General features: G+C 48.2%; 1 protein-coding gene across 1 annotated transcript in view; it reads right to left on the bottom strand.

The window, feature by feature from the left end:
• FAM184B (family with sequence similarity 184, member B) overlaps positions 1 to 25,349 on the bottom strand; it is a 62,129-nt gene extending 36,780 nt beyond the window's left edge. The window contains exons 1-3 of the mRNA XM_012724035.1: positions 25,173 to 25,349; positions 1,748 to 2,500; positions 580 to 715 (exon numbers count right to left, since the gene is read on the bottom strand). Of these exons, the coding sequence (XP_012579489.1) occupies positions 580 to 715; positions 1,748 to 2,500; positions 25,173 to 25,319 (1,036 nt within the window). The 5' untranslated portion in view covers positions 25,320 to 25,349. The remainder of the gene's footprint in view (positions 1 to 579; positions 716 to 1,747; positions 2,501 to 25,172) is intronic.
• Between the last annotated feature and the right edge of the window lie 102 nt (positions 25,350 to 25,451).

Here is a 25,451-nt window from a genome sequence, read left to right as displayed (position 1 = left end):
TGGTGATTGTGGTGGGGTGATACACATCTGACGAGGTGTGAAGCCTGACTTCCCAAATCATAGACTGGGTTAGTGTACATGACATACCGTCAATAAGAACAATAAGGAAATAATAAAGAGAGAAAATAAGTATTTTCTGAGTTATGTTTAATAATCATACCCAGACACACTTCCTCATTTTACTTCTGATTTTCATGGGAATGCCTCCAGGATCCCATAATTAAATGTGATGCTGCATACTTACTTGAAATGCTAGTGTTTAAAAGATAATAATACATTGTCAACAGTTAGTACTACCAAAAAAAAAAAAAGAACAAAGTGTTGCCTAAGAGTGGGGGAGAAGCAGTGCTGAGACGGCTTGGCGCTGTGGCCAGCGTGGAGACACGAGGCCCTGCATGTCACCCGTCACACATCTGGCCTGCGGCAGTTCCCTGGGTCCCGCATGCACTGGGCTGGCCCAGCTGGCAGCCAAACCAAACATCCCAAGCTCCCACTCTGCCCTTGTGGTTGGGGGCGGGGTCAGTGCCAGGCCCTCGCAGCCCCTGTTCCACTGTAAGGAACGGGACTCGGGCGTCTCACCGGGTTTCTGCGCCACGTGACACTCCTGCAGCACCAGTCTGTCCTTGGCCACAGCCAGCTTCTCCCCGAGCTTTTTGGCAGTGCTTTTCAACTCTGAGTTCTCCTGCCGCGCCTCCTTGAGTTGCACGTCCAGGTCCTAAACAGACAGAAAGAGGCTTGTTTCCCCAGCTTCAGTTCCGCTCAGACAGCCTACGTGCGCAGACCTCAGATCTGACGGCTTAACCCTGAGTCGCGAGAACTCCGAGGTGAGATGTACAGGAAATCCTTCCTCGCGCTGTGATGGCCTGTGTGACCTTGGGCAAGTTACTTAACCTTTCTCCAGTGAGGCTGAAGGAGATAAAATGCTTGGAGAAAAAAATACTCAGGGAGCATGAGGGATGTTAGCTATTGCTACTTTAAGATGGGGGGCGTTGTGGGTCTATGGGGTCACGTAAGGAGGGGGTTCATGGTCTGACTTGCCACCTACCCTCCAGGGACTCTAGGATAGGCAAGTTGATGAGCAGGGGCTTTAGAATGCGGCCGACCTGAACTCAAAAACGTAGGCCAGGCCTCAAGCCTCTCAGTTTCCGCCAGTCTTGTCATCTGCAAACTGGATGTGTCTAAGCTCTCCAAGCCCAGCTCACCAGGGCTCCTGCCTGGTACACGGTTCGTTTTCAGAAAAAAATGCTGAATGAATGTAATGAGCACAGTGGAGTTAAAACATTCACTTTTGTGATTGTGTTTCGCACAACGCCTGACGCATAATGAGGGGTTCACCATGAGGGCCAGGTCAGTACACCCGGGTATGGGCGGCTGCAGGTGTATGCGGTGAGGTAATAGCATGTGAAGATGCGTGAAGCTGAACTTCTGAATCAAACATACGGTGCCGCAAACCAACATTAACTACCTCAGAAAAGAAAAACATTTTAAAAAGAGAGAAAGGCAGGCGAGGGGCCTCCCTGGTGGCGCAACAGGTTAAAGTGCAGCACTGCAAGCCAGTGGCCCACAGACCTCTCCTGACCTCCCGCTGCTCCCCTCAGCAGTGTACTTCACCCATCTGCCTGTTCTGCTCCCCACTGTCTCTGGCGAGTCCTCTCACTGCCCCTGAGCCTCTGGCCTGTAGCCCAGTTCTGTATGCACAGATAAATAAATCTTTAAAAACGGAAGGAAAGGGAGGGGCTTGCTTCACCTGAATTCTCTCCTTGAGCTTCTGCGCGTGCTTCTTGAGGTCACTTATCTTGCGGCCTCTGTGCTCCAGGTCGCCTTCCAGCTTCCGGACCTGGGCCTGCAGGGCCGACTCCTGGACCTGGAAGTTCTTGCGGAGGTCGGTCTCCTTCTCCTGCCACTGCCACAGGGCCTCGCTCACCGACTGCTGCATGGCCTGCCGGATGGCCTCGTTCTCGCGCTCGTAGTTGGCCTGCAGCTCCTCCGCCTTCCTGGCGTAGTCCTTGCTCAGCTGCTGGTTCTCCGCCCGCAGCCGCTGCACCTCCAGCAGGACCTCCCGCATCTCCGGGCCGCCCCCCGGCTCTCCCTTCCCGTCAGGGTTCTCCTGGGCGAGCCGGCCCCACTGAGGCGCCTCGTGGCTGGTCAGGTGGCGGAGCCTCTTCTCATAGTCCGCCTTGAGCTCCAGCATCTCCTTGGAGAGGGTCAAAACCCGCTCGGCGTGCTCAGCCTCCACCCTCAGCTCCCTCTCTTTGGTTTCCAGCCTGCAGGAGGCCGACTGGGCAAGCGCCTCCTGGGTGAGCCTCTTCTGCAGCTCCAGGGCACTCTCCAGGGCCTGGATGCGCTCCCGCAGGGCCTCCTCATCCGCTCTGCCCTGTTCCTGCAGGAGCCGGGCCTGGGCCTCGGCCACTGCGTTCTGGAGCTCCTCCTGGTGGGCCTCCCGCAGCGCCTCCATGCTGGCCTCTGCCTCATCCTGGCGGGTGTTCAGTGCGTAGATCACCTGCAAGACAAGGCGCACTTCTCAGTGCGTGGGAGTGGGCGGGGTGAGGGCAACCGACCAGAGGTTGCTCCTCTGCCGTGGTCACCACACGGAGCCCCGCAAACGGCACCTGTGAACATCCGTGTGAAATGAGGTATTAGGAACCAGGGAAAAGAGAGCAGAGCAAGGTGGTGATACTGCAAAAAACACTCCGGGGGGGATCTGACGCGGAGTTTCTGGCCGGGAACCCTACAGCACCCCAGAACCTGGTCAAGGACCGAATGCTCTGACTTCTTTAGAAAGAACGTGTTGGGGAGCAAACATTTAGAAGAATAAAATGCTTGACAATAGAAGTCAGCTAGCTACAGAAAGGATGTTTCACCATGACCAAGTAGGATTTGCTCCAACCACGCAATGGAGACTTAACACCTCAGCATCGGTTGTTGTAACAGCACCTGAATAAAGGACAAAAGGCACACGATTGTCTCCAGAGGCACAGGAGAGAGAAACATTTGACAATCTAACACTCTGTGAAAAAACGTGCGCGCGCCAGACGCAGAAGGGAGCGTTCTCAAACGGCGTCTGAGAGCGAGACGCAGCTGACCTAACACTACCGGTGGAAGGCCGACCGACCGTTTCTCCGTTCCTCCCTCACCTCAGGGACAAGGCAGGGACATTGCTGCCTCGCGGAGAAGAGAATGAAGGGAGGTAGGAGCATCGCAGGAAGCTGAGGAGCCAAGATGACATCCCGGCCGAGCTACAGGAAGTGTTCACTGAACTGAAAACGTGTAGGCAGGCAGGTACGGGGAAGAAAACCAAGCGCTCCATTTTGGACTAATTAATTTGGTGAAAGCAGCCCCAGACTGGATGTGGGGGGGGGACAGAATGACAGGCCAGAGGAGCCGGTCTCCTGCCAGGTGGACGGCCATGCCAGCCAGATTCCCCGGAGCCAGCTCGGGTTTCTGCCATTCTCAGACTAACCTAATTCTGTTTGACCAGGGCACTTTCCGACTCTTCTCTTTTAAAAGCTGTTCAGTTATTACAGTGCTTACAACCTCATTTTTCTGCAAAAAATAAAAAATAAAAATAAAAACCAACAACCCAGATCTTGCTCTTTTGAGGACCATTCTCTTGGGTGTCTGCATTTAATAGGTCTTCATTACCTCTCTCTTCCTCCTCTCGTGTCAGCCCGCTCCATCAAAAGGAAACATCCCTTGTTTTTGGAGACATTGCCCCATCCCCTCATGTCTGAAACTGCTGAAATTTTGAGCAGACCCACGCCCTTCTGGGTAGTGTCTCCGAGGGCACTAGGCAGCACCCTACACTGCCTGCCCCTTGCTTGCTTTTGCACACCACCTCCTAAAAGACGCTTTAACGCTACTGGCCCAGCCTCATTTATGAACCCACTTCCGTGGGAGGAGGCCGACTTCAGAAACCATCAAGGGACATGAATAATTCACAGCCAAATGAAATATGAGCAAGTTCAAAGTCTTCCCAAGGGCTTTAGAAATCCACTGCTAATGGTTTGGCTTCAGAGAAAATTTCAGCAGGGGGCCTGTTAGGGTCATAAAGGTTGAGTATTGTAGGTTTAACAAATCTATAATTAATGTATTATGGGCATCAGATCCTAAGGAAAGTTTCCGTCAAGCCTAGGAGCAGGAATCAGAAAAAAGGGAAGTAATACTTGCTGAGTGCCTACAGTGTAACTTCACTGGACCAGAGGATTTCCATACTGTTTCTCAATTACTCTAACAGCAATTTGTCTAGTAACTAAGTGGAGTCCACACCTATTTTACAGATGAAAAGCTGACATTGGGTCATGTAGGGGTGCTGTAGTATGCTGTTTAGAAGAGGCATTAGGGCCTGCTGGCCTGGATTTACATTGTAGCTCTGTCTCTTTCTTGCTGAGTGACCTTTGGTCACTTACTGAACCTCTCTGAGCCTCAGTCTCCATTGTTGACATGGAGTTAGCAATAATCACCACATAGATTTGTTTGGAGAGAAAAATGACATCAGGAACCTAAGACCTGTACAATATTCCTAGCACAAACACTTAAGAAATACTGCCTGATATTGTTTTACTATTATTAATGTGGCCCATAAAAATGATACTAAAATAAGCTAATGTTAAAAAACAATGTTAAAAAGTGAAGATGGCCCTCCCTGGTGGCGCAGCGGGTTAAAGCACAGCACTGAGAAGCTAAAGCCACTTCCGCATGAGTTCGATCCCCGCCTGCCCCGGAGGAGATCCACATGGCGTGGCAGACCTCTCCTGACCCGCCCGCTGCTCCCCTCATCAGTGTACTTCGTCTATCTGCCTGTTCTGCTCCCCACTCTGTCTCTGGTGAATCCTCTCACCACCCCTGCACCTCTGGCCTGTACCCCAATTACAAATAAATAAATCTTTAAAAAAAAAAAAAGTGAAGATGAAGCCCTACTCCTTCTAGATCCAAAATTAAATAGAACTGAGTTTTGTTTTAAGAAAAAAATAAAGGGCTGGTAACATTCATTCAGTATTTTTGCAGCATTTACTGCAATGCTAGGGACAAAAAAACTCTAACAAATGAGATCATTCTTACTGATCTTGAAGGGCTAGCTGAACGGGCGGCAGAGCACATTGTTTGTCCATGTTATTTTCCCCTTCTTGCCATGTACCCCCTCGCCTATTAACGCTTCTTCCCTTTTGGGCTCAGGTGTGTGACTTGTTGCAATCAGAGGCTACCCACATGTTCATGGCCAGACTTGCCCTACTGTGCTTCCATCATCTGCCATGAGAAAGGGCATTAGGGCAACCTCAGGTCCTAGCATGACAGACATGTGGCCCAAGTCCAGCAGAGAGCAGCCAACCTCAGCATGAAACAAACCCCTGTTCCTGCAGGCCGCTGAGACTTTAGAGCTGTTTGTCACTAGCACCATTGCAGGAAGATTTGATGAACTCAGAGAGAGGAAAGCAAGCCAACAGTAGTGTGTTTGTGGTATTTAATGTGCTTCAAAGAAAGGCACAGGGGAGGGAAGGAGCTGACTGCTCCAGTATCATCCCCTTCCTTCCTGCCTCATCATTCTTGGATCAACTTCACCATCATTTGCATGTGCTTTTTGTCATTAATAAACATCCTTCTTTTGGTCTTACCCTCAATTTGTGTACCTTTTTATTGCACATTCCTCCCAAAGCAGGTGGTCACTCTTTCACCTGCTTTTTTTTTTTTTCACTCTTTCCTGGCTACCCAGAAGTCTTTTCTGTGGCTCTATCTTCCCCTGCCTTGGGTTTCTCTCACTTTTACCGGACATGCTATAAATTTAACGTTAACATTCAGAGCTTGTTGCTGATTGTTTTGAGCCATATGCAGGTAGGTTATTTTTGTCAATTGCCTCTATACTAGATCCCAGAATAGTGCCTGACTGTGGAAAGGACTCTGGGAATATTTGAATGAATGAAATATCTTTTTATCCTCACAGAAAAACATCAAAGTATGAAGGGTGCTTGAGCTGGATTTAGATAGTCAGCGAGGCAGACACGGGGAGGAGAATACAGATGGGTGGAGTGAGTATGAGGAGCAGGAAATGGCACAGAGGCATGGAACAAAGTGGACTGGGAGGGGATATGTAAGGGAGTCCTTCTGGCCAGAGGCTGGGGAGGGGCATGGACAGGAAGGGCAGACAGAGTGACTGTACTGGACAGGCGGGCAGAGGCCAGACACTCAGAGTTCAGCACCCATGTCACCGAGTTTCGGCTTTATCTTGTTACACAGCACATGCGAATTGCAGCCTCCTCACCTTGCTCCAGAGATAACCCCATCAGAGGCCGGGGGAGAGGCCAGGATCTGAATTTTTAACATTCAGTTGCTTGGGAACTCAAACTCCAAAATAGGGATGCATACTTTGGGGGGAAATATGGTTCCTGGGTCAGGCAGGACGATTTTCTGGTAGGATTCTGCCTCTCTAGAGTTATGGGGAGCACAACTCTCCGTAACAGCTAATTTTATGTGTCAGTTTCACTGGGGCTCCATGCAGTCCACTGACCACGGAACAGGACAAAGGCCTGGCCAGGGAGAAAGCACTCTTTTTGGCTGGCTGTTGCCCTGAGACATCAGTCTTCCCCTGTCCTCAGAGGGGCGGGCACCACGGGGCCTCAGCACTCATATCTGTTGAGTGAATGAAATCTCTCTCCAGGGTAGGACTAGAATTTGCACCTCTGCTGTCACGGGGCTCCAGCTCCAGATGCAGCTTGCAGAGCTTTAAGGAGCTAATGGCTATGAGAAATCTCTTTTTCTGTCTTCCCTACGAGTTCTTTCTCTGGAGAACCCCGGATTTCACATGCTCTTTGGGATCACGGCCTCAGCGGACGAGGCAGCGAGGCAGAAGAGTTTGGGGGTGGGGTGGGCCTTTAAAGGCAGAGAGAGCAGAGAACAGTCTCAGGAGCTACCAGCCATGGAGAGTGGTGGGCTGGTGACGGAGTGAGAGGCTGGAGGACTCAGCAGCTTCCATGATCGCGGGTGTCCAGGCCACCTGTTGTGTAAGCCTGCAGGCACAGTGCAGGCTCTCTGTCAACTAGAGCGGGCGGGTAAAGGCGATCCAGGGCCCTCGATGGGCTTTTCAGGCTTTAATGGTCACTCTACGCCAGTTGCAGCACAGCAACCACACGCAGGGCAGCAGGGGCCGGAGCCTCTCTGGCAGCCTCTCGTGGTCCCTTCCTCTCACAGCTCATCCTCCCATAGCCGTTCTGCCGTTATAGCCGTTCTCTGTGTGTCGCCCCCTTACAGCCTCAGCCTCTAGGCCCAGGCGTGCACACCTGCGCACGCGCACATCACAATCCAGGTGTCCACCCCTCTGCGCTCCCGAGCGCCTCCTGCAAGCACCAGCAAGGCCCCAGGTGATAGCCACAGAGGCCAGCAGTGTAAACGCCTGGCCACCTTCATTCACCCGACACCACCTCTCTGTGGAAGCAACAGTCCCAGAATGCCAGAGCAGGCCCAGGCCAATGTCACTGCCCTAGCCACACCCCTGCATACAGGAGGCCGCCCCAACCTTCCTGACACCAAATCAGAACAGAGGCCTTTTCAGGCAGGAATTCCTAAACGGGGGTGCTGAGCTCCCTGGGAAGGCAGGGCTAGGTACTTGCTGCCCCTTGCTTTATGGACATGGGCTGAACAGGTCTCAGATGAGGCTGGGCTCCTGCAAGCATGTGGGCTCCAAATGGATTTCTAGATGGAGTCCAAGGCGCTAATTAAATCTCCCCATTACCCACCAGAGAGCAGTTGCTAGGCATCTGCTTGCACAAGGCACAGAGCTGCCAGGCATAAGCTGCTGAGCAACTGAAACCCAAATGTCTCCCTAACCAATTCATGCTGCGACTCAACTGGTAGGTGAGGGCAGAATCTGTGGAAGGCTCTTAATTAGAGCTCCTCCTCACACACTCACGCCTACCCGCCTTCTTGATGCGTCGCCGGCTCCATCTCAATGGCATCTAGGAAGGGACCCTCTTGTCCTTCAACTTGATCATCTTTGTTTACAGCTTTTTGGAAAGCAAAGCAAAGAGGCGGCCCCCTCGCTCAGCCAGCCAGGTCAACAGATGCTCCTGTGAGCGCGTGGTATATCCTTGTGAATAATAGCAACACCAAAAGTCACCTACACATATCGAGTCATTATGTTGTGCACCTGAAACTAATAGAATGTTATGTGTCAACTATACCTTCATAAAAAAGGGAAAAGAGATCTGAACACTGCTTACAGGTAATATCTAACAGAAGTATTTTAGCAGAAAAGCAGAAGTTGGGAGCATCAAAATCTGACACAGAGGAAGTCAATGATTTGGTCAAAAGCAGAATCAGCTGTTCTTCAGGCTCACCTGTTCACATTATGATTTTGCAACTTAAATTCTGGAAGCTGGTGCCGTGTGCCCATCTCGACAGGCAAACACGCCCATTTGTTCCATACAGGTAACAAAACAGTGAATAGTCACATTTGTGCAGTTCACAAAATAGCTTTGCAAGGCAAACCTCACAACACAGAAGAAATATATGGGACCTCCCATTCTGTACGGAATTTTATTCTCTTTGTTGTTCTGGAGGGTGGAAGGAAAATCTCTTGAAACATTTTCCAATCTACTTATGCATCTTCTGTTTATCCTCAGATACATAATGTGGTTCAAGCTAAACACTCTTGCCCAAACAACACCAACACCTTAGCAAAACTGAATGATCCATCTATGATACTTGGGCCTTCTTTGTCATGTCTTCCCAACACGGTTGAATTCTGAATCTCTGTTCTTTTTTTGTAGTTTTATGATATTGACATGTTACTGTGCCATGAACCCAACTTTGTCTGACTTTAAAAATCTTGATTCTCTGTGTTGTAACACAGAGACCCGAGCCTGAGACGCCATCCTCTGGATCGAGGCAGGCAGTCTGAATTCCCTGGGCAGAACTAGCCTTCAAGTTTTCACCACGTGTGACCTGCCTGGGGAGGATGTTTCTTCACTCTGTTGACTTCCTGGTGTTCCTGCCTTATTCTTAGCTCCCTTCCTTGCCCACAATGCATGAGAATCCTCCCTCCAGGCAGAGAAATTGCAAGCCTACTCCCCTCATCTGCTGCCTACAAGGTCTTTCTTCCAGTATGGAGATCTGGAAAGAGCTGTGATTTTTAAAAAATCTATTTCCTTTTCTTAAAGAGGTTAAGTTTAAAAATACCCCATCCTTCTCTGCTCCCCCATAATATCTACCCATGCCCCATTGGTCTCCTAACACACCATGGTCTAAAGTGGAGACTACTATTTACGTTGGGAAAGGCAAACTCACAAGCAGAATCTTTTGACTTCAATCCAGGTACATCAGATTGGGGAATGAGCTCACCATCCTTCCTTTTCTCACTGGGGGTGAGGTGTCCCCTCCAGTGCAATGCATTTTCCTTGATGTCTCCAATACCCGGGGGCAGAAGGGCCTAGACGCCCTCCTGGTGGCTGGAACAGTGATGACCTTTGCTGTTCTCTCTGAGCCTGGAGTCCCCGCCTTGACATCACTTATCAGTGCGCCACTGGTGTCCTGCTTAGCTTATGCCAAGAATCTCCATTTCCAGCAGCCAGCCTACTAATATTCTCTGTTTTCCAGACTCTTGCAGCACATTGTGGTTATAGGGCTGAGATCCACTTCATGCTGTGTTAGCAATAGTATTAAGTGGGCTTCTGGTTTCCTTAAGTGTGTGTGGGAGCACCCATCTTCACCCCCTGTTCTCCAGCAATCGTCTTGAGCCATGAGATGACTCCTAAGATGAAATCTAGCTTGCCTGGCTTCCATACCTACCTGCAAGTATGCACATCTGGTCCTCTTATATGTAAAACAGGACAAACTTCTCAGTTGTTTGGATTTTTCTGCTCTATGTAGCAGAACTTACCCCTAAGTTATCAAAAGTCCTGGTGTCTTGCTCTCTTCTGCAGAGTCGTGGCTGAAGAAGTTTCAGGCAGCCTGCATCGATGACAGTGGTCCCAACAGGGACAGCACCTAGTCCAGGTGTGCAGCAGGCTGTACCGTCTCGGCTCATGTAGTTACACCCTAGGACACTGGCCCAACAACACCCTTGATGAGTATTTGCTAAATCGTCAAGCAATGAGTTACTCAGCGTGTTCCCATGGGAAAGCTGTACCTCGCACAACGCTGGGAACCACAGAGGTGCTCGTGAGAAATGGCTCATGAATCCTGAATCAACAGGTGTGTATTCAACAGACCACACCACAAAGCAAGCTCAAAATGGATCTTGTGCACCCATGCATGAAATGCACGTAGATATTTCTGACTCAGGGAATATTTAAAAAGTTGTTTTATTTTCATTCTAAAAGTAGCAATATATGATCAAGTTAAAAAAAAATAAAAAGAACCACAATTTTAAAAAACCTGTTCCTCATTAAAATATCCTACATTTTTTTAAAAAAGCACACATATCCTATAATTTTAGGGGTAAAGGGCCCTCTGATATGCCGCTACAAGCCTCATCCTTTGACCTAATAGTCTCCTATGGACTCTAGTTCAGGATCCCGTAAGGTAAGGAAAACAGGAAGCAAAAGAGATCAGAAAAGAAAGAATCTTCAACAGAAATAGGTCTAAAAATTGGAAGGTCAGCATAACCAACACATTCTGCATTTGGTGCCTTGAATACCCAGCATGTTTTGTAAACATGATTATAAACTTATAAAACATCAAAAGACGCATACCATCACCTGTTTCCACACCAGTCTGAAGAAGCAGACACATTAGCATTCTGGTCTACTTCTTGCCAAGTTGCTTGTATGTGTAAATATTTTAAGGTATTCATTTTAAAAAGTGTGTTCATCATGGCCTTCCCTGGTGGCGCAGCGGGTTAAAGCACAGCACTAAGAAACTAAAGCCACTTCTGCATGAGTTGGATTCCCGCCTGTCCCGGAGGTGACCACATGGCACAGCAGACCTCTCCTGACCCGCCTGCTGCTCCTCTCAGCAGTGGACTTCGTTGATCTGCCTGTTCTGCTCCCCACTCTGTCTCTGGTGAAGCCTCTCACTGCCTCTGGCCTGTACTCCAGTTCTGTATGCACAAATAAATAAATCTTTAAAAAAAAAAAAAAAGTGTGTTCATGGTATATATTCATTTCCTCACTTCTGTATTTGCCATTAGAAGTGGTTTTCTTCTTCATAAATATCTCCATAAATGGTCAATGTGGACATAAAATTTCATCATGTACCTCAATCATATATTATTGCTACATACACTTATTGTTGGAAGTTCAAGTTATTTCCAATGTTTCCCTATAAATAATGGTGCTTAGAATACAAATTTGCATTAGTGCTTTTTTTATACTTCAGATTATTCCCTTAGGATGGATTCTCAGATGTGAAGACATGACCATTTTTTAAAAAAATGTCTTCATTTATGCATACAAGAACTGAAGTGCAGGGATGGGCTGTGGTGAGATGATTCACCAGAAGAGACAAATGTGGAGCAGAACAGGCAGACAGACTGAAAAATACTCCTGAGGGGAGCAGCGGGTGGGTCAGGAGAGGTCTGCTGTGCCCTGTGGGTCAGCTCCCTGGCTGGGGGTGGAACTCGTGCTGCAGGGGCTGCAGACAGCTTCACAGTGCTGTGCTTTAACCAGCTGCGCCACCAGGGTGGCTCACGTGACCACTGTTAAGGGCCATCCTATTGTCAAACTGCTTTTGAAGACAATGGGGCCATTTCAGGGGGTCTCCAGCCTGCATCCTGGTCCTTCACCATGACTTTGTCTACTTCCTTAATCTTTATAAGTTTGTTGGCAAAAACTGTTGATTTGTTTCCCGTGGTCTTGTTTTAATCCCATGAACCTTGGCTCCCAGAGAAGCCAATCAGTACCACAGATAGAGAAGACATGGGCCTAACAGACTTGACAAATATTCAAAAAAGTCATTCTGTCTTTCAGTTGAAGAGGTTGGGTGGGTTGGAGAAGTGCTGGAAAGGATGGCTGGCCGGGCAAGGGACAAGTGAATGTACAGATGGATGGTGGGCAGTGGGCAACTTGGCGGATGAACACAAGCATCGTAGTAACTTCTGGTTCATTCCTTTGCTCACAGAGCCGGGTTCTTAAAGTAGGATGGAAGCCCTAAGGATCTCAGCAGGCCACAACCCTTTTTACAGTGTGATTCCACCTCATGGGCTGTGTGGGTAGTCATGCACCCCGAAATTTAGACCTCAGGAGGACAGCCAGGGGTTCCCAATGGTTAATTACACCATGTTTGCAAATGTTATTTAAAGGAAAAGAGAAAGATATTTCCTACAAGACAGGCACATAGATGAGAATGCCAACGTATTCCCAAACTGATAAATGACTGTACTGACAAATCAACTGTCACTTCTGACAGGGGAGAAAATAAAACAGCTTGGCTTATACTGAATCCAAGAAAACTGAGCTTGTTAAAATGAAAAGAACAGTGTGGAGAAAGCCACGGGCCTGTTTCCACTGGGCCCCGCCTGCACCAGCTCCTGGGTTCCTCTCCTGACCTCAGCTATATCACCTGAAAGCAGCCGTGAGCTCTTTCTCTGCTTGCACTGTTCTAGCTTACCTGTTCCTGCCTCAGTAAGCAACACTGATCTGTTCAGTAATTTGTGGTGCAGCTCTTGCCTACTAGCATTTTATCCTCCTCTACCCCCAAAGTGGGGCCCCCCATGGGTCCCTCGCTTTCCACATGGCCCCCTCCATGCCCATCAGAATCTGTCTGTCTACTAATGTATTAGGAGTCATGTCAAGTTATTCATAAACCTGTACAAGCATACAAATAATCGCGAACATGCTTCAGGAATTAATAGCTCCTAAGAGCTATGATACACTATTCAAATAGCTAGCAGGCCATTTTTCCACTTTCTTACTTAGATCCGTCGTCCTACTGTGAATAATTTCCACAATCAAGTATTTCAGTGAAAAATGCTGGGGTAGGCTGCTGAGAGAGGTTGTCATTCTCTGGCAGTCTTTAAAAATTGACTAGGATTAAAATATATGATTCAATAGCTTTCCTGATTATTAAAAAGTAAGCTGCTAAAAAGGGGAATGATGAACAATCTCATCTCAATTGATACCCTCAGTGCATAGATAATGTCTCTAAATGTCATTTCCTTCATTAAAAAAAAAAAAAAAAAAGGCTTCTTGGGGCAATGGCTGATCCCAGAATTGCAGCAGGAAGGGTCTAAGATGGTCCTAAACTGTTTCTCCACAGCAAGGAAGGAAAAAGATGGGGAGCTGTCAACGGTTACAGGGGTCATTGCAAAGGACCAAAGCTGCACATCAATATGAACAATGTTGGCAATGGATTGAAATATATTAAATCCTTAAATTTATAGTGATGTGCTCCTCTGGGGGGGGGGCGGGAAGCACCTTGGTCATTTTGGGAGGGTGCAGGGGAAAAAAATCTTAGTTTCTTAATGTAGGTAATCAAGATATACAGCAAGCTTTTGTTTTGCTTCTCCACTGTGAACTGTGCCACAGAAAACATGATCAGTGATGAACACAGCTTTCCTTAGTAGGATTTTAGCTGTGACACCGAGATAAATAATAGAATTGAGAAATTATCAATGCCACAAAAGGAGGGAGTCAGACACATGCACCTCCTGCTGGATACTGACACTTCCGAGGACATTTTCCTACCAAACGATTGAATCTGAACTGAATCAGTCTTCTGGACAAAACTTCTAAGAAATACGATGACAGAGAGACATGTTGAAAGGCATTGAATGGGTGTCATCAGCAGAATCCAATCTGTTGGAAACCACAGGGAAACTACCCCAGTTTCTTAAACTAGAAGAGATGTGCATGCATGTATGTTTGTTTATATGAAATTACAGATTAAGAGAAACTTAAAAGACTTGTCAATCAATTATAATACATAAACCCTTGATTACATCCTCATTTGAAGAGAAAATTGTAAAAAATTATGGGGCAAAAGTACAAAACAATACAAGCACTGGAAAAAAACATTGGTTAAATGTGAACACTGACCAGTTATTCTGTGGTGTTAAGGAATTTACTGTCTTTTTTTTTTTTCTTCAGTGTGATAATGCTACTATGGACATACTGTATCTGTTCAGAGATATACTCTGAAATATCCGAGCACTTCTGAGATTGCTTTAAAATAATCCAGATGCAGGAAGTAGCTGTGGCTGTAACTGAAATAAGATTAGCATACATTGGTCACTTCTGAGGCAGAACAAGGGAAATGTGTTGCAATAGTCTCTCTAATATTGTACATGCTTAAACATTTTCATAGCAAAAAGTTGTTACAACAAATACCTTACCTAAGTGGTATAACCAGAATCAATCACATGCAAAAATCAATTATGCCACGCTTTTCTAAAGAAAGGAAATTAAGATCCTCCTTGCAGGCCTGGGGGTTAAGTCTCAGCATTATACTGCCATGACCTGAATTTGATCCTCAGCCAGGGAGCTGATGCATATATGGCACCACAGACCTCTCCTGTTTTACTTGCTGCTCCCCTCAGCTGTGTATTTCAGTAAACCTGCCTGTTCTGCTCCCCATTCTGTCTCTGGGGAATCCTCTCACCACCCATACCTCTGGCTTATACCCCATACACACACACACACACACACACAAAAGAAAGAAAGAAAAGAAATTTAGCTACAAGGAATTCTGAGAAATATGATTTTAAGCTTTCCAGCCTTTGCAGCACAGAGTTGAAATGTGTGTGAGTGAGATGATCAACAACCACCACCACCCTGGTGCAGCCGTTAGGGAAAAAAGTATGGTGGTTCCTCAAAAAATTAAAGCTGGAGCTACTATATGATCCAGTAATCCCACTTCTGTGTATTTGCTGAAGAATATGAAAACACTAACTCAAAAATATGTAAGCACCCCCATGTCCACTGCAGCAATACTCACAACAGCCTTATATGGAAATAGCTCAAGTGCCCAACAACAGAGGAATGGATTGAGAGGTCTTGGTATACATACACAGTGGAGTACTACTCAGCCATTAAAAAGATGAAATCTTGTCACTTGCAGCAACATGGATGGACCTTAGGTGATTCTGTTAAGTGAAATGTCAGGAGGAAAAGGAAAAATACTGTATGGCTGGACCCACTGGTGGAATATAAAGAAAACTAAAATATATCTTTAGACACTACCAACAGAATGGTGGTTATCAGAGAGAAAGGGGAGGAACAAATGGGAAGCAGGTTGGTGGTGGATGATGAATGAAATTTTGGTTGTAGATGTGGTGAGAAAATATAATCTTGGGACCTATACAGCATTGTAAATAAGCCCCAGCCTCAAACTCTGAATGTATAATTCAAACTCTGACCTCAGACTTAAAAGACCAGTAAAAATGGCCAGCTGTCTCTGTGGTATTTTGACTTGGGTGCCTCAGAATATTCCAACCTCATCATGCCAAAACCATAATTAGTGGCTTCTTGCCCCCACCCCAGCACCCATAAGCCAGGCTATGACCTCACAGGAGCCTCTCAGTTTCTCTCATCTCCAGTTTGCAAACTGGCTGGGTCAGGGAGGGGAAGCAGACTAAATTATCTCCAAGGCACTTCTAGCACAAGGACTGTACAGGACTAATATTGGCTCCTTTCATCACTACTAACTTAATTATGCAATGAAAAACAAGCCACTTTCAAAGGGACTTGGTCTCCACGTTTTCAGTAGCTGCAACATTTCACGATACATCTCAGTATCGGTTTTGCTACCAGTTGACTACTCATCCGATCCCAGCAAGCTGCAGCAGTGCATTGGCTGAAATCTCAAAGGGCCCATAATTGTTTTCAGCATGGGCTCCCGCACCCTAGACCCAACCAGCCGAGGAGCTAACCGCCTGTCTCCTGGAGCCACAGTCAAGATACTGTCTGTTGTAGTGAAGATAATGTAGATGCCCGGGTTTTCCCCAGGTCCATGCTTTTGTATCTGTTTCAGAAATGTGACAGGTGCAATTTTTTGCAAGACAAGAGGAAGTGATCGTTTTGACCCCTGGTGCCTGTGGAAGCATCAGCAGAAGAGCGACATGACATTTTTATTGCATAAGTGAGGGTGCTCCCGCAGCGCGGTAAAAGGGGTGATAAATAAGATTCTGGGAGGTGGTTTGATGGCACTGGGTGGGAGGCAGCCTGAGTGACAGCCTCGTGCTGCACACTGGTCCTTGCCAGGGCAGCCTGGCCTGGTACCCCCGTGACACTGCTTAACTTTAACTTCTCTCTCTCTTAGATCGTTTACCTGGGAAACCAACGAGGAGGTCTTTCAGAGGATCTTGACCCATCTCCTCCAGGGAGCTGTAGGACCCGGCCCAGAATCAGCTCACACCCAATAGATGAGGAGATGAACAAAGAGACTTTCTCCTGGAAGTTAGTAATTCCTAAAATGGAATCTTTGGACTAGACATCCTTTATCCACTCCAGCATGACCGTTTCAGGCATGGACGGCCCACAGACAGGTGCGGAACAAACCATCCTTATAACCTGGTGCCTGAGGACAAGAAGCAATTATTCACATGAGGTGAGCTGTGTGGAGCTGCTCTAGGCCGAGCCAAGCTGAGCGGATCTGCCTACACCTGAGGGTTCAGGTATCAGCTGGGCCAGGCTCCAGACTGCGAGCAGGGCTCCCTTTGGGCCAGGCTGGGACAGGATCACTACCACACACTCTCTGCATGACCACCACGTGGCACAAGCACATTAAGGGCCTCTGCCCATGTTCACATCCTACCCCTACACTCTGGAGCAAGTCTCAGAGGAAGCCCGTCTTGAAGGGATAAGAAATCGTCTCTGACATGGCGTCATCCGGGGGACAAGACTGAGTATCTGCTGAATGGAAATGCAAAACACCAGTATACAATGCACAGCCTGTAAGACGGCTCTGTCCTGACACCTTCCGTGCTTCTTACATCTTGCGTATGTTTTGGTAAGAACCAGGCACTCAGCCAGCAACTTCTGTCTCTAGAACTGTGTCTCCTTGCCCAAGACCACTTGCAGGCATTCTGTTGCACCTGCATAGAACACCTCGCTGCCAAACCCCCTGATTTCTGAGTCACCCATCCTAGAATCTCTCCCTGACCAGGCGCACACAGACTGAACGGCGCTCCCAGACAGACAGGTGCCTGGCTCCCTCCCCTCACTGCGTTTCTAGACACAGACGCCCTGGTTACTCTCAAGGGGATATCCCTGTCCCCCACCTCTGCACCCCTCTTCCAGTGGCTCAGCACTAGTTACTCCCCCACCTGTCGGACACACCACGCCCTGGGCTCCAGTGTGGGGGTCCGAACGAAGAGACTGGCCACTGGACAGTCCCGAACACTCAGCTCTCACCGTGAAAATAAGCTTCTCTGCATCAGTTCTTTGGGGGTGGGGGACGGACAGAATCTCATGGATACTGCTGAGTCACGTCCGTGGAACTGACACAAGAATTCATTGAAGAAAGCTCTTCTCTCCTGGGGCCTGGGCTAGTCTGCTACTCAGACTGCACGTCTATGTGCACACACACAACAGCACACACTCCGCCTTGTACTCACTTTTAATCTGCTCCCTTACACTTATTTCGGCTGTCTCCAGACAACTTGATAGGCTTCTTCAGGATAAATGGGCTCTGTTCCAGGGGGTTGAGGACAGGAATAGCGAGTCTGGACAGAAGCACTTTGGCAACCTGAAGAGGAAAAGCTTTGCAGGATGAATGTCGGCAGTATTGCTGGCTCTTGCTTGCTGTATTAATTTCTCTCTTAAGAGAAAGCTGACCCATTTTTTTCTCCAGGCATACAGCACTAATGGACTCTTATTCAGAGGCCATCCTTCTTCCACATAAAGACTTGTAGTGTGTTTAATAATAAGTCTTTTAATGGAACTTGCTATTTCTGGGTCTCTGGGAAAATGCCATTTGTGAGCATGCAAGCACAAGGAAAAGCAGATGTGTGAGGGGCAAGCTTCTCAAGGGCAGATGCCTTGGAGGGAAGCACACAAGCCAGAAGCAGGTACTTTGTTTTCGTGGAACTGGTTTGGCTTTACTCAAACTGGGATCTAGACAAACCTGGTCTTGGAGCTCAAGAGAGCTCACCCATGCCCTGACCTCCCAAGCACATGCTGGTGCAAACCAGGCCAGATGCAAGGGGAAACCAAGTGGGCTGACTTCAGCCACCCTGCAAGCCTGAGCGGGCCCTTGCTCAAAACTGAAGGCAATGCAAGGAGAAAGAGAAAAATGTCGAGGGGAGACAATCTCTCCTGTACTGCCTCCGACACTTCAGCTCTGATGCTAACTGCAGATTTGCTCAGCAAGACCGAAGCCCCGTGGCTAGCCAGTGATGCCCTCCTTCACGAGGCCATTTATTGCTCATTACATTGCTTCCCCCAGGCTTGTCCGAGCTGAACTTCAAGTGACCTTGATAAAGCTCTTATTCTTATTTTATTCCAGATGAAGTGGGCTCGCATGCCGGAAGGATGGCGAGCACTGGCTTATCTGTTAACAGTTCCTTCTGGCCACTGTGGTAGGGGCCAAGGGTGGACCATAAGGAGGCCATAGCAGTAGCTGGGGACCAGGGATGAGGTGGCTTGGACTAAGGTGGACACAGAAATGGTGCTAGGCTGATTGATTATTTCGTTAGGGGGCAAAGTCACCAGGATTTGCTTTAGAACTGGATTGAAATAAAGGAAAGGAGAAGCCTTGTCTAATCATCGCTGTCAGTGCCCTTGAATAGTCCTGTTTTCTCTCCCCTCTCACAGTCCCTCACCCCCCTATTCACCCCTCCCACTGGATCACACTTTATTGATCAAGACCTCGAGAGAGGGACATTTAGTGTTTGCAGTTTTTAGCTTTTTTGGACCACGTGGCTCTGAACACTGTGCTGATGTGTCGAGGAAGTGTGTGTCACTGCTCTTGGGCCTGTGCATCCTCGGGTGACTCTGTTCACTGCTGGAGGAGCTGTCACACGGCTTAGCAAAGTGGCTGCCATCGTGGACATTCCCACGAGCAGAGGACTGGGGTTCAATCTGGGTTGAAGGTCACGGAGGTTGCTGTGTGGAGAGAGGCTTGGAGGAAGGGCAGGAGTTGGGGAGAGAGGCAGACACTGGAACCATCACGCCAGAGTGGAGGCATCTTAGGCGGGTTCACAGACTCCCAACTTATGGTGCATTTTGTACATTTTTAATGCCCACAAGGATTTTTGTGAGGTGGCGCTCTTTACACCAAGAATTGCATCATTGCCATAAACAAGGGCAACCGAGTGGGCTTGTTGAAACAGATCTGCAGCTGCAAATCTAGAATCCCAAAGCAAAGTGGTGGAAGACGTCGTAAACGTCTGTCTCCAGACAAGCTCTGGCAAGCAGGAGGGTCGTTTTGGAGACACACAGGGATTCAGTGGGTGTAATAAAACATCCACACCTTCAAGCCATGAAAACACAGGGCTCAAGTGGCAGCCTGCTCCCGAGGACGAGAGGACGATGCCTGTGGGACAGGCCCTGCCTCTCGCCCCGCAGGTCCTGGCCTGGCTTCCTGGTTCTGCCCCACGTGGCCATCGCCGGTTTTGACAACTGGCAGCAGTCCTGTCCCTCTGCACTTTCCCCAGCACTTCATCAGGGGGTGGGAAATGGACATGTGACAAGTTTTTGCTCTGCCCTGCCCAGGCTTAAACTTGCATTCGTGAAGCCATGGAAACACAACAAGTCACCAAGACAACAAAGGTGTTTCTTCGAGCTACAGGTAAGGAAAGTTGGTCCCTTGGACTGCTGGCACATCAGCTGGACCCAGCAATGTCAGAAGCAGCAGGAAGAGTGGTCCAGGCTCATTCCCAAACCTCGTGAGCTGTCCCAGCGTCTTCACTTTGGACCTGTACTTAATTTGCACCTGTATAAATATGAGAGCTTTCCAATAAACACAAGTTTGGGTTTAGTTTACATAGGTAGGAGTGATGAATTATTGGCTTTAAGAATGTAGTCATTCTTCACAGGAGAGGCTTCCAGTTCTAAGCTGTCCTGCCCTAAAGTTAGGCTGCTGCTGGAGAAGGAACAAGCAGGACTTGTCTCTGCTTCATAAAGAATGTGCTCTATAAAGAGGTGCAAAATCTGCGTGCCCACTGTTAAATTTTCTTTATCTGGCTCCTTGGTTATCATCGGGTAGGAAAATACTGGTTGTAACTTAATGCAGCAGAATTCTTGTCTAAGCAACTGAATGAAGCTTATTCTTAAGTCTATAAAAATGGCTTTATCTTCCTGCCTGCTAGACCAGGGATGGAGGGGAAAGCACTCTCAGGAAATTTTACAATATGCTCACAGTTGGAGGGAAGAGTCTACAGATAAACATTTTACCTCCTTTCAGAGCTTCCCCACTTTCAGCTTAAGAAGCTCTGTCAGATGATGGAAGTAGTTGTCACTGTAATGCTTTACCAATTTTCTCAACATTGGACTTATCTTAAATTCTTTGTATTGGGTCTGTGGGCAAATCTAATAAATAAAGTCCTTCCTCTCCACTGAAGTAACAGGAATATAAAATCAAGGTGTCAAGACTATTTTTGAGACCAAAATATTATAAGATTAATACTGGAGCATATACTTATACCTCTGGCAAGCTGGATTCTGGTCAAAGGCTGGGCCAGGCAGCCTTTCCCCACAGCATTGTATCCTGTAAAATCTGTAGCCTGAGGGGAGTGGGGGAGAGCCTAGGTCACTCCCTGAGGCAGAAGCAAGGAAGGAGCAGGAGGGACCCAGCTCTTACTCCATAGACCCAGTTCTTACTACCAACCTCATCAATTAATATATACATTCCCCTCTGTATGGGAAAAAGCAGAAAGATGAATAAGAAAAAAAATTAATGCACAATGAATACATGATTAATGATAGAAGTTTTCCAAAGGCTTTTCTTGGGGGCTGTGAGGCTTAAAAGATGGTAAATAGGAATCAACTTTAGAGATGAAGACATGTTGGAGAGGAAACAGCAAGAGCACAGATCATGGAGTAAGGAAGAAAAATCCTTCTCTGGGCTTTAGTAACTGGGTGCCTGGGTATAACTAGATTTTCTGGAACAAGTAGGCCAGACAATGTAAGATGGTGTGGTGACTTTGGAAAGTAGTTTGGCAGTTTCTTATAAATTTACCACACAGCCCTCCCTGGTGGCACAGCGGGTTAAAGCGCAGCACTGAGAAGCTAAAGCCACTTCCGCATGAGTTCGATTCCCGCCTGCCCCGAAGGTGACTACATGGCGTGGCAGACCTCTCCTGACCCCCCCACTGCTCCCCTCAGCAGTGTGCTTCATCGATCTGCCTGTTCTGCTCCCCACTCTGTCTCTGGTGAGGCCTCTCGCCGCCCCTGAACCTCTGGCCTGTACTCCAGTTCTGTATGCACAAATAAATAAATCTTGAAAAATAAAATAAAATAAATTTACCACACAACCCAGGAATTCGACTCGTAGGTATCTACCCAAGAGCAATGAAAATTTATAGCCATATAAAGACTTGCACAAGAATGTAATGTGTGCAGCACACAACTCAAAGTAGCTCCTAAGTGGAAACAGCCTAAGTGTTTATCAACTGCTGAAGAGCTCAGCAGGATGCACCACGTTCACACAAGGGGACACTTCTTGTCAATAAAATGGTGTGAATGAGTGATATGTGCTACAACCTGAAAACACTGCAAAAATAGCAGGCTGAGATTTAACCGTGGGGTGTAAAAAGGCAGATGGAAATGGCACATATTATATTATCTCCTGGATATGAAATATCCAGAAAAAACAAACTTAAGGAGACAGAAAGTAAATTAATGGCTCCCCAGAGTGGGTGCGGGGTGGGGCGAGGGTGCAGGTATGCGCCATACAGGGCACAAAGGGGGAACTTCTCTGGATTGGTGGAAATGTTCTAGAATTATACGTCAAGGCTCAGCAGCTTTATAGCTTCACTAAAAAGTATTGATCTGTATTCTTAAAACAGGTGTGATTTGTGACTTATATGTAACTTATCCTTCAATACAACTGTAAAAATTAACACGTTATCAAAGTCAGACAGAAAGGAGAGAAAACTGCAATGGTATGGAGAGGCTGCTTAAGAGCTTAAGGAATGGAATGAAGGCCTTGCTAGGGCCACAATACCTAACGGGAAAATCACTGACAATTTTCCAGAATGAAAGAGAGTTCGAGTTCTCAATAAAAAGTAAACAAACAGGGCCCTCCCTGGTGGCACAGCGGGTTAAAGCACTGCACTAAGAAGTTTGAGCCACTCCCGCATGAGTTCGATCCCCGCCTGCCCCGGAGGTGACCACATGGCGCGGCAGACCTCTCCTGACCCGCCCGCTGCTCCCCTCAGCAGTGTACTTCGTCGATCTGCCTGTTCTGCTCCCCGCTCTGTCTCTGGTGAAGCCTCTCACCCTCCGCATCTCTGGCCTGTACCCCAGTTCTGTATGAATAAATAAATAAATCTTTAAAAAAAAAAGTAAACAAACAACTGGAGAGCTCTGATGAACATCGAAGATAAGCAAATTCAGATCTGGAATGCACTCAGGAGAGAAGGCCGATGATCGCGCCGAAGGCGATGAGACGGGCAGGAGACTGTAGCAGGGACAGTCGCTGTCAGAGTCCACGGGGCGCTGTCCCTAGCAGGACCGAGCAACTGCCTGCCTGCCGGAAGTGTATGATGGGACGCGACCTCCCAACAGCGAGGACCGGGTGGAGACATTGTCAACTACAGAGACACAGAATTCCCTCCATCACCATGACCCCTTCAGAAATAACAGTAAAGGATGGACTTCAGCTAGAAGAAAAACAAACCCAAGGGAAGGCTTTGGACGTAAGAAAAAAATAGTAGGGGAATTAATAAAATACTTCAGTAAACTTAAACTTTTGACTACAGAAGTGGTTTTTAAAAAAAGATTTATTTATGTATGCATACAAGAGCTGGGGTACAGGCCGTAGGTGCAGGGGGTGAGAGGACTCACCCAAGACAGAGCGGGGAGCAGAACAGGCAGGTGGACCTAAGTACACTGCTGAGGGCAGCAGCGGGCGGCCAGAGAGGTCTGTCTGCTGTGCCACGTGGGTCGCTCCCTGGCCCGGATCCGAGGCTGCGGAGAGCTTCATAGTGCTGCCCTTTAGCCTTTGTGTCACCAGGGAGGGCCCTACAGAGGTGATTTTTAAATTTAAAAAAGAGACTGCACGTAATGATAAGATGGGGGTGGGGCTGGCAAGCAGGGAGCGTATGCACAGTGTGCAGGGCTTAAGAAGTACACGGTGACCTTCTTAGAAAAATTGTGTCATTGAAAAGTATGCGGCAAAATAAAAGACAATTCTGAGAAGAATAGAATGACATTTATTAATTTAACAGGAGGCGGAAAGGAAGAAAAAGCATGAGTAATGGTAGCAAATGAAAAAATACAAAATGGGATGAAAGAAAGGCCCACATGTATTTGTATTCATAATAAAGGCACACGGATTATATTCACCTGTCAGAGAAACAACAGAAACAAAACCTTAGCAAAGATTAGACACAAAGAGATGAAAAATCTTTTGGCAAACAGCCAAAAGAACGGTGGTGCATCAGTCTCAAACATTAATGTCAGCAGCTAGCATGGGGCATTGCGGGAGAGCAGCACGTCAGGATCCAGCCGCGGCCTTGAGGGACACGGCTGTGCTGCGGATCACACCCGCGTGCTTCACCGCCACTAGCTTCAGTGTGGGCTCACTACAGGTGTGTCATGAAGATGGACGAATGGACCGCTGACCACGTTCGGAGAAAATGAACTGTCTCTGGGCTGTCACTTCCCAGAGCAGGGCTATGTCTTCCTCAGCTTTGTGCCACCGATCCTGGGCACGGCACTTGGCACACCGCAGCCACTCCTGACATTCAAACTGAACTCAAGTCCATGCCTCCCATGACAACTCCAACTGCTCCTGCCTGGAACGCCTCACCCTTTGCTTTTATTTCTATTTTATTTCTTACTCTGAAACATCCAACTTCGATTACATAGCAGTGTCCCTCGCTTTTCTCTGCTTATTTCGAACCCCATGTCTCCAAACGTATTTCAGATTCTTCGCCGGTAGAAAAGATGCCTTTATACTGCGCTTAGTACCTTGAACAGCTACCTTTAGGGAAGGCTGTCACTCCTTGAATGTAGATCAGCTCAGAGATGCCTGTCCCACATGCCACACCCTCCAAAGGATATCTCCACCCGCCCCCCAGCCCCCAATTCTGGACACTAGAGAAGACTAGAGATAGGTTACTAGACAAAGAAAGAGAAGTTCATAGGAAGGACAATTTCAACCCTCTGTGCTTCCCCCTTATGGCAAAATAGTCCGGAGGGAATTGCCTACCGTTCTGAAGGGGGTGGGGGGGAAGTGTGGGAAGAGGACTTGTCCCAAACACTCCAGAAGTCTGCATCTGACTTTCCTCTACAGCACGCAATCTGTCAGAAGTTTATCTTGAGATCAAAAGGAAATCCCGAGGCAAACAGCTAAATTCACCCACTGGGGAATGTGTTTATAGGACAGAGAGGGAGGGGAGCCGTTTTCATATGCAAGGACAAGGCACTCAGGAGAAGCCAGAGGGCTGGCAGAGGGCAGGGGGGCATTTTCTCACTGGTCTGAGGAGACTCTATGGACATGCGGGGATGAGGGCAGGGAGAATCTGGCCGACCTCCCCAGGTCCTTAGTAACTCCCGAGTTTATTATATAGGGAGTCGTGCTCTTCCCGGTTTAAACTCCTACATACATAGTAAGTCCCCTGGGCTTCCTTCCAGGTTTAGTAAGGCGCCACGCAAGCTGCTGGCGCTCAACGAACCACTCAAATATTTGTTAACGAATAAATGAATCAAGTGTTTAAACAGAGCCCACATGACCTCCCTACGGCGGTGAATGAAATCAAAACATTCCAGGCACGATCACTTGAGCAGAGCCGAGAAGGAACACACACACACACACTCATGCACGCACACACGCGCGCGCGCACACGCCCACCCCCATCACTGATTCTGCTCCGTTCACATTCCCACCTTGGAGCACCGGCCACCTGCTCACACGCAGGCTCTAGGAGTTTCCTTGGCAAAGATCCTCTCGCAGCTGCGGTTGGCAGGTGCCTCCAGAAGGTCACGCCAACCATTTAGGACCTCCTCCCGCCGCTCCCCTTCCGGGATGGCCTCAAAGTTTCTGCCCAGATTCGGCCTGGGCCTCCCCAGGGCGCGTCCGTGCCCCCTCGGCAGCCCGGGAGCCCAGCTCGCCGGTTCGCAGCCCTCACCCTTTGGCCTTACCTTGGTGAGCTGGGCGATCTTCTTGCACATTTTCACGTGCATCTCGGGATCGCAGTCCATTCTCCAGTCGGCGCCGCCGCGGGCATCGGTTTTGGAGCCCGGGCAAGTCCCGGGCGCGTGAATTTTGCTGTTGAGGGCAGAAGCCATCGCGAAAATGCGTGCCGTCCTCTCGGCTCCAGCTAGTGTTCTCGCTACCCGCGGTGCACGTGCGTGCGCGCGGCTGTGCGAGCGCGGGTCTCACCCGGTGCTCTGCAGTCCCGCGGTCCGCACCGCCGCGTG

Source organism: Condylura cristata, unplaced genomic scaffold (assembly GCF_000260355.1).
Source record: "Condylura cristata isolate star-nosed mole 26May11 unplaced genomic scaffold, ConCri1.0 scaffold00012, whole genome shotgun sequence".
In the NCBI taxonomy this organism is placed as follows: domain Eukaryota; kingdom Metazoa; phylum Chordata; class Mammalia; order Eulipotyphla; family Talpidae; genus Condylura; species Condylura cristata.
This window is presented reverse-complemented; position numbering and strand designations above follow the sequence as displayed.